We start from the raw sequence: 13020 nt of genomic DNA on the forward strand, positions 1-13020 counted from the left end.
ATGGAGATACTCTCCCATTTTCCCGAAGGAATCTCTAATGGGTGGAAAAGTCCTCCCATTTTCAATCTTTCAGCTTTATTAACCTGGCACTTATTACATTTGACCACATAGTCAAGGACGTCCTTATTCATTCCAGGCCAATAGAACTGCCTTTTAATAAGACTATAAGTCTTATTAACTCCTGGATGTCTTGCACTAGGGGTATCATGATACTCAAAGAGTATCTGGCATCTTATTTCTTCATCTTTCGGGACACATACCCTACCCTTGTAGAGTAAATAACCATTATCAATGGTAAAATTCTTCCATTTGAATCCCATTTGAGCAACCCCTGATGCTCCATTTCCTTGTTGAACATCCTCAGATGTTCCTTTCTCAGTGCAGGCCCCTTCCATTTGGATCCCCATTAAAAATTGCATCCCATATGTTGGAATATGCCAGATCACAGCCTGGCATTTTTCTTTTAAGGATTCAAGCAAATTGGAAGAGAATTGAGTAAAACTCAATTCATTTATGATGGGCATTCTGCTAAGCGCATCAGTCACTATATTGTACTTTCCTTTTCTATACCTTATTTCATAGTCAAACTCTTGGAGGAGTTCGGCCCATCTGGCTTTACGCCCTTGTAGATCCGGTTGGTCATTAAGCCACTTAATGCTTTCATGATCCGACAAGATCAAAAGGTTGGCACCGTACAGATAGTGCCTCCATTTCTTCATTGCATATACTATTGCATACAGCTCCCTCTCATAAACTGAATAATTCCATTTTGCATGGTCTTATTTCTTGCTTTCAAAAGCAACCGGTCAATCCTCTTGTAATAAGACCGCGCCTACTGCCCTATCACTGGCATCAGCTTCAACCACAAATGGTTTATTGGGATCCACAATTAATAGTACTGGAGCTGTAGCAATAGCTACCTTAAGTTTTTCAAATGTTTCATTTTGGTCTGTTTCCCAATTAAAACTCTTCACTTTCCCTTTAAGTTGGTCTGTCATTGGAACAGCTATCTTAGCATAATCTTGAATGAATTAACGATAAAATTCAAATAAACCTAGGAAGATCTGCAGCTCTTCCAAGTTCCTCAGAGATGGCCATTCAATAATTGCCCTTACTTTTTCTGGATCCATCTTGATTCCCTCTTTGGAGATAATATGTCCCAAATATTTGAAAGAATTCACATTTAGTTTTCTTCACATAAAGAGAATGGGTTCTTAACAATTGAAACACTAACCGTAAGTATTCCAATTGTTCTTCTCTTGATTTACTAAAGATCAAGATATCATCCAAGAAGACTACTATAAAGCGTCCTGGATAGGACCGTAACGCAATATTCATTAGCTTCATAAAAGTAGCTGGTGCATTTGTGAGGCCAAAAGGCATCACCAAAAAGTCATAATGCCCGTATCTAGTACGAAATGCCGTCTTAGGAGCATCCTGGACCTTAATTCTAACTTGGTGATAGCCTGATCTTAAGTCAATCTTTGTGACGAATTTTTCCCCTTGTAATTGATCAAAAAGATCTTCCATTCTTGGCATAGGAAATTTATTCTTCACCATTATCTTATTAAGTGATCTATAATCAACACAAAGTCACATAGAACCATCTTTTTTCTTCACCAATAAAATTGGCGAAGGCCAAGGTGAATTGTTGGATTGTATAAACCCCTTATCTAGGTAATCTTTGATTTGTCTTTTGACTTCTCGGTGTTGTGTTTCACTTAGCCTGTAAGGTGGTTTAGAAATAGGGCGTGTATCCCTATCTATGTCAATTAGGTGATTTACATCACCCCTATCTGATGGAAGGCCACTAGGTAAGTCGGATGGAATCATACATTTAAATTCATCTAACAAACTGCTTAATTCATTATTTACATTCAACTCACAAGCATAAGAAAATTGCTACTTCATATTACAAGAAGTAAAAGTGTCTTGTACAAGGAGAGACCATAACATGTATACCTCACAAGCTTCCTTCTTCATCAACTTTTGTACTTCAAGGGAACACATCAAAGGGTTATTAGATACTTCATGTTCACCTTGAATTACAAAAGTCTTACCATCCCTTTTAAATTCCAATGTATTATGATGATAACTACGCTTTAGAGATGGTTCCAATCCCCATAGCCACTCCCTCTCTAAAGTGATATCGGCCCTTTTCATATTCATAATCTGGAAATCAAGCTTATCTTTATATCCTTGGATCTCGATTTCCAAATTGGATACTACTTCCTCATGAAGTTCCCCATGTAAAAATATAGTTTTAATATCCAACTGATGCACAATCCATCCAGAATGAGCACCCAAAGCAACCATAGACCTAATTGTCGTCATGCGAGAAGTAAGAGCAAATGTCTCCTCATAGTCAATAGCTTTCTTCTGTGCATAGCCTTTAGCTACAAGCCTTGCCTTATATTTGTCAATGGATCTATCTGCATTCTATTTCAGCTTGTAGACCCATTTTGTTCCAATGGCTTTCTTCCCAAATGGCAAAGACACTAAATCCCATGTTTGATTCTTAGTGACAGAATCCAATTCAACTTGCATTGTTGCCATCCAATGCACACTCTGTTGTGCATCCTCAAAACATTCAGGCTCCTCATCATCAAGGGTGCTTGCTGCCATAACGAACTCCATGGTATGTGCAGTATCATGCATACGAGCTTGCCTTCTACGACCAACCATGGGTGCATCCATATGACTTTCTTTCATAGTCTGTAAATACCATCACAGTATTTGTCTTGCCTCCTTATTGTGCATAAGCTCTTGCTGAATTTCAGTTTCAGCACTTTGCTGAATATTCAGATCAGCCAATGGCTGATTTTCTACATTTTCCAAAGGAGCAACTAGCTGAACATTGAGTTCACTTGCTGAAACTCCAGCTGAATCACCAAATGTAATGGGTAGCAGCCCTTCTAATACATCACAGGCAGCCTGATATGTGTCTAAACCAGCTAGGGACAATTCTGATTTTTCATCAAATAGTACATCCCTACTGACAAACACCTTTTTAGAAACAGGATCATAGAGTCTATAGCCTTTGCTCTCACTGCTATATCCCACAAAAATGCATTTAACAGCCTTGTTATCCAACTTTTTTCTGAGTACTTGTGGAACGTGTGCATATGCAAGGCACCCAAAGGTACGAAAGTGTCCAACATAAGGTTTCCGGCTGTTCCAAGCCTCAAAATCTGTAATTTTCATCAATGCTTTGGTGGGGCATCTATTCAGAACATGGCAAGCACACATGACAGCTTCCATTCAAAAACTATGGCAAGCTCTTTGCTTTCAACATACATCTGGCCATCTCCATGAGTGACCGATTCTTCCTCTCTACAATCCCATTCTGCTGTGGAGTATAAGCAGTAGTGTACTGATGGACAATGCCCTTCTGCTTCAAAAAAGAGTTCAACATAGAGGACATGTATTCCCCCCCTCAGTCCGAACGGAGAGTCTTAATTTTACACTAGACTGGTTTTCAACAAGTGCAATAGAAGCCAAGAATGCATCATACACTTCTGACTTTTTGACCAAAGAGTAGACCCAGCAAAATTGAGTAAAGTCATCAATAAAAGTCACAAAATAGTAACATCCTCCCAATGACTTTGTCTGCATAGGCCCACATACATCTAAATGCCCTAATTGCAACCTAGCTGTTGCTCTAAAAGTAACATCACGGGGAAACGAAAAACGATGCATTTTCCCCAAAATACATCCTTCACTTAAGTGCTCAGGAGATCTCTCCAGTAGAGGTAATCCATCTAGCATTTGTGTACGTTGTAAGAGCATCAAGTTGCCAAAGTTCACATGCCCATCCTAGCATGTCATAACTCTGCCTATATCAAAGTAGGAGAAAGAGTGGATGCCAAGTACGCTGACTAATTAACTGAAAAAGCACCCAACTCGTATAACCCATTACATAAAGTGTCTGTCAAGACCAAAGTCATGTGTTCTTTGTCTCTCACCATGCATCTGTCATCATCAAATGTGACCTACAATTCACAACGTGCCAAAGAAGAAATAGAGAGCAGATTCTTCTTTATGCCTGGCACAAATAAAGCATCCTGTAGGCAGAGAATAGAGCCATTAATGGCTGTGAGCACAATCTCCCCAATACCTCTAACAGGATATGATGCATTATTGGCACACTGTACAGACTTGCCAACTGGAGCTGGACCAACAAAAGCAAATAAATCTCTGTGAGATGTAATATGCCTAGAAGCATCAATGTCAAAAAACCAAGTACCTGCATCCTCAATAGAACTAAATGCTCGATCAGCCCAAGAATTGTCATAACTGCATGTGTAAAAGCAATAGTCTCTGTCTACAACAAAGGACGTGGACTCAGTAACAAAGGAAGGAGCATCAGAAACAGACATTACTGACTTCTTTTCCCTGGCAATACGCTTTTTGCACTCAATGATGTAGTGGCCTAGCTTCTTGCAATAATGGCATTTGCCCTTTTTGGCTTGCGTGCCCCCTTGTTTTTTACTTGCCTGTGATGTGCCAGAAGTCCTAGAACTCTACGGAGCATTCTTTACTCGGCTGCCTTTGCCTTTCTGCCTAGCCATAAAAGACTGCTCAAAGGCTATGGCATCCACACCACTATTTTTTCTTGTTTGCTTCTCCTCTATAAGCAAATTGACTAACTGAAGAAAAGTGATTGGTTGTGCGGCAATCCTCATGGTGAGATTTAAGGCCGTATGAAAAGCCAAGTACAAAAGAGGTAATGAGTTCAAAGTGGTAGATATCATCTGTGCATCCAAATAGTACTCATCAATATTCATGAGTTGCTCACGCAAGTCCTGAATTTTGTTAAAGTGATCCTGAATAGAATCACCCTCATCCATTTTCAATATCTCTAGCTCTTGCTGGGTCTAGATGAGAGCAAGGTTCAGGAAAAGAATTTTGAGGAAGAGGAAGTAAATCCTGTTCACCATCATTTGATAAGGAAGTATCCTCTATTGAGACTGTATTTTATACATAAAATTGAAAAATATAACTATATTTTTAGAAATTTGAAGAGGATTTTTTCCTTCTTCCAAAAATTTGAGAAAGATTTTTCTCAAGGTGAACAAGTTCTAGGTTGAAGCGAAAAAATCAATGTAGATAGTGCCAAAGCTCCAAATGTCTCTAGAGAACCCCATCTATGCAAACATTTGTTGAAGCCAGGCAGCCTGCTATGCTAAGGAACATACAACTTGATACTCGGCCTGCATATAACAAAGAACATACAAATTGATGCCACAACACCCGCATTGTGGCTTGCCAATGGGAACTAGAAGTTTCTTCATGAAGGAGCTCAAAATGGCATGTGTGGAATGGCAAGCCACTTAAATTAAAGGCATGCATTGACACGAAAGTGCTACTTTTACTTCATTAAAAAGGCTTGAAAAAGATTTGCTTGTCAGAAATGCATTATCTTTATTCGGTAGGACAAATGCCCAAAAATTCACTATAAAATGGGATGCCCCCTGCTTGCACGGGCATTGGAGAGACATGTTAGTGACAGAGTAGGACTGGAAAGTAGCATGTGAGGAAGAGTGCTGGCAACAAAGAATGAGGAAGTTAATGACAAAGAGTATAAGTGATGGTGAATGAACCTAGCAGCCTATACATAGGTGGAACCATTAAATCTGGCTGATCTGAATAAATGCAGGTGAGACCTGTCAAAAACTGGACAACTGCATGCTAAAATGCCCAGAGGGCTCCAAAAACTTGTGGGGCATGCCAGGAAAATAACTGTGGGGGATGATTGACTGTTGAACTACCAATGCAATCAACGACAACGCGTGTGCATCTCGTTATCCCATGCTTTTTGAGCTGCTGATCTTTGTGGGAGTGGTTGAAGTGGAGCAAGCTGAGGTACCCATTGTGCACGTCCTCCTGGAGAAGAAGTAGTTGGAGCCACAACTCCAGGCCTAGCTTCTTCTCCACTAACATAATCCCAAAGATTTTTACACAATAAAGAATCGCTTTCCGATTCCTCAAATCAATGATGTTATGGATAGATTGCAAGGAGCAACCATATTTAGCCGTATAGATTTGAAAAGTGGGTATCATCAGATATATATTAGACCAAAAGATGTGCCTAAGACAGCTTTTAGGACATCTTTTGGATTGTATGAGTTTATTGTTATGCCTTTTGGACTTACGAATGCTCTTACCACTTTTAATCGAATGATGGATCGTATCTTCAAGCCACATAGAGGATTTGTGGGTACTTTCTTTGATGACATGATTGTCTATTCAAAGAACGAGGCAAAGCATAGAAAACACTTGGATATGGTGTTCAATAAATTGTGTGACCATAGGCTGGTTATCAATGACAAGAAAAGTAAATTCTTCTTGCATGAAATCCACTTTTTGGGGCATATTGTATCAATTGATGGTATTCGCATGGACCCTGCAAAGATTGAAGCAATACGATCATGGCCACCTTTGAAGAATGTGCATGAGATCCGCAACTTCTTGGATTTATATTCTTACTCCATAAAGTATGTGCGCGGGTTTCCTGAAATTGCATCTCCATTGCATGCCTTGCAGAAGAAGGATGTGCCATTTAGATGGACAGTAGTGGAAATTTCAGCATTTGAAAAGTTGAAAAAAAGGATGACTTCAGATCCCGTGCTTGTGTCCCCCAATCTAAGGAAGTCATTCATAGTTCAATGTGATGCATGTGATAACAGCATTCGGGCTGTTCTTATGCAGGATGGCCGAGTTGTGGCTTATGAGAGCCGAATTCTCCACGGTGCAGAAAAGAATTTGCAGATCTATGAGAAAGAGCTCTTGGCTGTAATTCATGCACTGTCTACATGGAAACATTATTTGTTGGGGGCTGATTTTACAGTGTAGACAGGCCATCAAACTTTGAGATACTTTTTGACACAAACAAAGTTGTCACAGAAGCAAATGAGATGGGTAAATTTTCTCTTTATGTTTCATTTTCAGATTGTACATATTGATGGTAAAAAGAATGTTGTGGCTAATGCACTGCCACGTAAGCCACAAATTTCAGCTATCAGCATGGTTTATCACATTGAGTTGGATGCCATGCAAGAGCAATATATTGTTGATTCGGACTTTGCTAATGTTTATGATCAGCTTTGCAATGGCCAAAGACATGAACACTTTGTGCTAAGAGATGGATTTCTAATGATGCATGGACGACTATGTGTCACAAAGTAGTTAAAGCCTAGAGTTATCAACTGAAAGTCATGTTCCTCTGTATGCAAGACACTGAGGTATTGATGCCACGGTCAAGGCAGTGGAGTATTTCTTTTATTGGCGAGCTTTAAGGCATGATGTAGAACAGTTTGTTAAGACATGCGTCATATGCCAAAAGGTAAAGCATGATAGGCAAAAGTTGTCGGGTTTATTGCAGCCCTTGCCTATTCCAGATCGGCCTTGGCAAAGCATTGCAATGGACTTTACTTTTTAGCTTCCTAAGACACCTACAAGGAATGATGGGATATGGACTATCATTTGCAGGTTTAGCAAACAAGGTCATTTCATTCCGATGAGGAAGAAAATAAAGGCTGATCATATGGCACAATTGTTTTTGCAGCACATCTTTAAATATCATGGTATGTCAAAGTCGATCATTAGTGATCAGAACCCCTCGATGACCAATTTATTTTGGAAGGGCTTGTTTGAGAATATGGGTACCACACTGAAATTCTCATCATCTTTCCATCCACAGACAGATAGTCAGTCTCAAGAAGCAAATTCCACAGTGTTGGATCTTTTGAGGTGCTATGTTTTAGACCACAAGACACAGTGGAAGTAGTATTTGCCCTTGGTTGAGTTTGCTTACAACAACACAGTGCATAGTTCTACAAGCAAAGCTCCATTTGAAGTGGTAGAGGGTGGTAAGAACGTATCCCCTATTTTACACACAAAAGATATGATCTCTGAGTTTGATCGCTATGTGGAAAGCATGGATGTAGCTTATCAAAAGGTTAAGTATGCACTTCAAAGATCACAGGAGAAGCAAAAGAGGGCAGTTGATCGCCACAGATGTGCTTTGCAATTTGCAAAGGGTGATTATGTATTGCTGCGTTTTGAAAAGGCAAGGCTGAAAAAGATAAAAGGAAGAGAAAGACTGTATCCGAAGTTGAGTATAAGATACTATGGGCCCTTCTAGGTGTTGGAGAAGATCAACGATGTGGCATATAGGCTGAAATTACCTCCACATTGGCGGATATACAATACCTTTCATGTGAGCTTGCTTAGATCTTTTCATGGAGATGTGCCAGAGGATGTCTCTGCTGAAATTCAGCCAGAGGTTGAAGAGCTTGATGAAATGCTGGTACCTAAGCTAATTTTGGCACACAAGGAAAGAAAGGTCAAAGGTAAAGTTTCCAAGAGGTACTTGGTGAAGTTTCACGATTATTCACCAATGGATGCCAAATGGATGAAAGAGGATAACTTGGCAGACCATCCTCAGTTGTTGCAGCTTTACCTAGATGCATTTCAATTAGAGCCGACTTTAGTTCAAGCTCCGTCAAGTTCAGCAGAGCAAGGATCCAGAGTATTGCCTGATGCTCAAGGGGGAGATAGCACTTCCACTCCTCCAGTTATGGACAACTCTCGTATGTAGTGGATCTCGGATGTATTCAGTATGCATTCAGGGTACTGTAGCTGAACAATATATTTGCCAAGAGATCACTATTCAGTGTACTAGTCACTATGTTTGGTATGCAGATCAGTATGGTTTTCACTACAGCTCTAAACCTATACATTGGCATCCGTTATGCTCGGGGTGTAATCAGTTATGCTTGGTATGGCATTGATTATGCTTGGTATAGCATCAGTTAATGATCATCGGGGGCTGATTATCGAATGTTGGTTTTCAGCATATGATCATTAATATTCAGTGGTATTCAGCTCAGTTTTTTATCAGCTTGAGAACCGTTTATGGTCACTTTTTGGATCAGTTTTGCATCAGTTTTTGCACTGATTATTGGTCAGTTTTTGCAATGAGTTTGTGATTAGTTTGGGGGCCACATTTGCAGCAGTTTGTGAACAGTTCTCAGATCAGCAAATGAACAATTTATGATCAGATTATGCTCAGTTTTCAATGGTTTGTATCTAGTTACATAGACAACAACATATGTTATGATGCCATTGATGTTTTAGCCATGATTTATACTTGGTTATGCTATGCTATGGTTTGGTTTTGCCAAATGAGTTGAGCTCATGAGAAATAGATATGTCACATGATAATCTAGCAATGTTTTTGAGATTCTTTGTGAGCCTTATGTTATGTAATGTTGGCTGGTAATTTTCAGCATATGTTGGGCATATGAAATGGTTGAACAGCAGTGCCCAATGTTGTGTTGACTATAATGCCCTATGAAAAATTCCAGTGTAGTACTTTGCTTTTGACGCATTTGGCAATGCAATCGAGGACAATTGCAAGGATTTCAAGGGGAAGGGCTGTCATGAGGACATGTATTTTTGAAACCTCACTTAACATGTAGATTAATTTTTAATCGCATGGTTAAGTAAACGTTGCACATGTGAGGTGTCACTAGGGTTAGAGTAAATGTACAAGACTGAGACTCAAGGAAATCACGAGATGTCAAAGCCAAAAGTTGCTATAAGTTATGCCGCACAGAAACTTGGTGGTATCTAGTACCAGTTGTTGGTCTAGGTCATCCATTTGGCCATAAGTATCAGTTGGTGATACTAGAGAAGTGACATTTAATGGTACCTAACGCTCATCTGATGGTTAAAGATGACGCAGAGACACTCGGGAATGGAAGTTGACTGCCAATTTAATTATTGGCCAGTCAGATTATTTTTTTGGGCACCGAAATAACTATTAGATTAATTTTCAGTATTTTAAGGCTGAAAATTAATATTTAATTATGAAAAATGCTGAAAAAACCATTTGGGAAGGCTACCACTTGTGAAAAATGCCCATGCAAGTCTGAAAAACGTCTTTAGAGGCTGGAGAGAGTCATTTCTATAAATTCAGCCTACAAGAGAGAGAGAAAGAAGACTGCTGGTGTGATTTGCAGCCATTGAAGGACCTTCTGAGGTAGCTAGGGACAAAAGAAAACCAATCAACAACAGGAGACAACATCTATAGGCTGTTGAGACAGGGCAACAGCAGTAAATGACTGATTTTCTTCAGTTCTTTGCATCTATATGCTCTTGTGGCATGGCAGCAGCTGCACTTGACTGATTTTCAGTCATTCTTCGCGACAAAACTTTGAATTTTCTCTCTCTACAGCTTTCCCTCTCATCTCCCAGCCATTTCACAGCCTTGCTCCGAAGATCTCAGCATTTGGACCCTTGGAGGCTAAGAAATTGCAAATTTCTCTACTGTAAACCCTAATTTACAACTGAAATTAGGGTTTAGCAGCAGCCTTGGGAAGCATGCCAGAAATTGGAAGCTCCAAGACTTGCATTCAACAAGGTTGAAGGTGAATTTCAACTGAATTCAGATGAAGGACTAGCCAACCATTGAATTTGGGGCATTTCCCTCGTCTATGAAGTGGATGAAGGCCAATTGAGTGCCCAAATCAAGGGGCAAAATAGATTGAAGACTTGTGGTCACTTTGGACAGCAAGGGGAGTTGAAACACCGAAAGGGATTGGATGAATCCCATTGTAAGTCAACTTTTTCTTCAATAAAGCTAAAGAAATACCGAAAGGGGCACCAATTTTGGGGCCAATCAGGTGTGCATTGTCCAAGATCAGTAGGTAAATTTGTATTTTCAGATTTGCATTTATTGTTTGTTGCCGTAATTAAGTTGTAATCAGGGATTTACCACCCTATCCGAGGAGAAAGGCTGGTTTACCAAGCCATGATCAATAGACCAATCCTTCAATACTTGCTTCCACGGCTCGGTATGGATTCTCCCTCCTCTTCTAGTTCAACATGATAGGAAAAAGAGGTCCCAATATGTACCTAATATCATCATCAATTTGCATCTTGATAATCATAATTGTAAAAGGGCACTTGGGCAAGTGAATAATTTCACACGAGGTACCATTGCAAAGCGTTGTGCTTGAGCACAACTCTTTGTATTACCCTATGCATTAGCATTCTATTCTTATATACATGCATTTGTATATATTTATCTCTTTTCCTTCATCGAAGTAGTCAACTTTGGATCCACCATATTCGCAATAGCTCCTATAGCAATCTCCATGATATGACCTACTAGCATCCTGCAAATGCCTCGACCAACACCCATAACTGGTTCAAATAGCTTTTTGTTTTGTAATGTTGGATCTAACTATCCTTTATTCTCCTACTAGGATACAAACACTGAGAGGAAAAAACAAACAAGCAAAAAAAAAGAAAGAAAAAATTCAAATCGATTTACATTGCCTTTGTAAGTCCTAATAGGCCACTTGCAATTAATGAGCACCCTTTGTTTGACGCCTTGGTCTCTTTGGGATGGCTTTTTAGGCTCTCAAGGTAAGATAACCATCACTTCTATAGTCTTGGTGGACTACTGGGCAATCAACGTACACCCTTTGTCCAATGCCCTAGGTGCTTTGAGGTGGGAAGCCTTTGGGTATTATAGCAAAGTCAAATTCCATAAATTTCTATAGAAAGTCAATGGTTTTAAATCAAACCAAGATAACCTTGAGAGATTTAATTGACCATTTAGCTAAAAAATAATCCAGCTCTCAAAGCCAAGAATACTTCAAAATTCAATTATCCTTTACGTCATTGAGTAGGAGCCTTTAGCAAACAGCTCCTCAATATAGGAGTGCATGTTGATTAACCAACAGTCAACAGACTCAGCTGGATCTGCAATACAATGTATACATGTGGCTGTACATTTTGAGTGCTTTGTTTGTAGGACATCTCCCTCCAAAGCCATACTCAGCAGTCTCTACTTCTCAAACCCACGCCACAACCCAAGTCCCTTCCCTTGCAATCTTTCAAGCTCTTTTCAAGTATGGAGTTTCTAAAATACCATGGCCAGATATAGCCAATTGATCGAGTTATGATCTGGTTTAGAAAGTATAAACTTTCCTGTTGTTTCTCTAATGGCTCCCAATCAAGATAGCAAACGTTCATAGAAATGTCATCCATCAGTATAGGCAAAGGTTCAATGTCATCGGTCACCGAACTATCAGTCTTTCAATGTTTGCGTCAATTTTAGATGGCTAATTTCTTCTTTCGAGCAATCTGGTGTAGCATTCGGGATCGGAGAAAATGTAGTTTCTACATGAAACGTTCATAGAAATGTCATCTATCAGTATATCCAAAGGTTCAATGTCATCGGTTGCCGAGCTATCAGTCTTTCAATGTTTGAGTCGAATTTAGATGGCTAATTTCTTCTTTCGAGCAATCTGGCATGGCATTCGGGATCGGTGAAATGCCATCGGAGAAAGCGTAGTTTCTACATGAACGGATCTCTCTCTTTTTCCTCGTGAAGAAGTTCGAATTAATGAATTGAAATGTTTACAAAGGGCGTTCTGGCCAACAAGCAGACATGAACGGATCTCTCTCTCTCTCTCTCTCTCTCTCTCTCTGAAAGACCTGAGTAGGCCGCATTGCTGCCTCGAGGTCGGAGAGGCGATGATCAAAGGAGCCTAAGATGGTGATCATGCCGTCGGTGATGGTCTGACTCTTGGTCAAGCTCTCCCGCATGAATCGCGATCGCTCCACCAGAGCCTCGAACTCCCCTGGAGCCACCATTTCCCTCCTCCTTATGCTCCTCTGCGTATCCAGCGGCAGCTCAAACCCTGACTTAAGAAGGAGAAGGGAAGGGCAGAAAGAGAAACGATTCCTTAATAAACTCGCATAACTAGCTCATTGTTGTTAGTGTCTTCAGACACAACATCAATCTGTTAAAACATAAATAGTCTCTTCCCCCTCCTTTAGGGCATATTCACATGGCACCACCATCTTGCTTTGCCGATTCATCAATCTGTTAAAACATAAATAGTCTCTTCCCCCTCCTTTAGGGCATATTCACATGGCACCACCATCTTGCTTTGCCGATATCTTAGGTCGCATTCAGAACTAGGCGGCACTGGGCAG

The 13020-nt window shown here is 40.0% G+C and overlaps 1 protein-coding gene across 2 annotated transcripts in view; it reads right to left on the minus strand.

Annotated features, from left to right (window-relative positions):
• The window catches only part of LOC148025839 (exocyst complex component EXO70A1-like), a 71359-nt gene extending 58548 nt beyond the window's left edge, over positions 1–12811 (minus strand). The window contains exon 1 of one of the 2 annotated variants that reach the window (XM_087693099.1): positions 12517–12811. In XM_087693099.1, the coding sequence (XP_087549225.1) occupies positions 12517–12675 (159 nt within the window). In that variant the 5' untranslated portion in view covers positions 12676–12811. The remainder of the gene's footprint in view (positions 1–12516) is intronic. The other variant, XM_087693100.1, reaches the window with a different exon arrangement.
• Positions 12812–13020: the final 209 nt, after the last annotated feature.

Source organism: Lygodium microphyllum, chromosome 14, assembly GCF_053477565.2.
Source record: "Lygodium microphyllum isolate KBCC chromosome 14, Lygodium_microphyllum_v1.1.10, whole genome shotgun sequence".
Classification (NCBI taxonomy): Eukaryota; Viridiplantae; Streptophyta; class Polypodiopsida; order Schizaeales; family Lygodiaceae; genus Lygodium; species Lygodium microphyllum.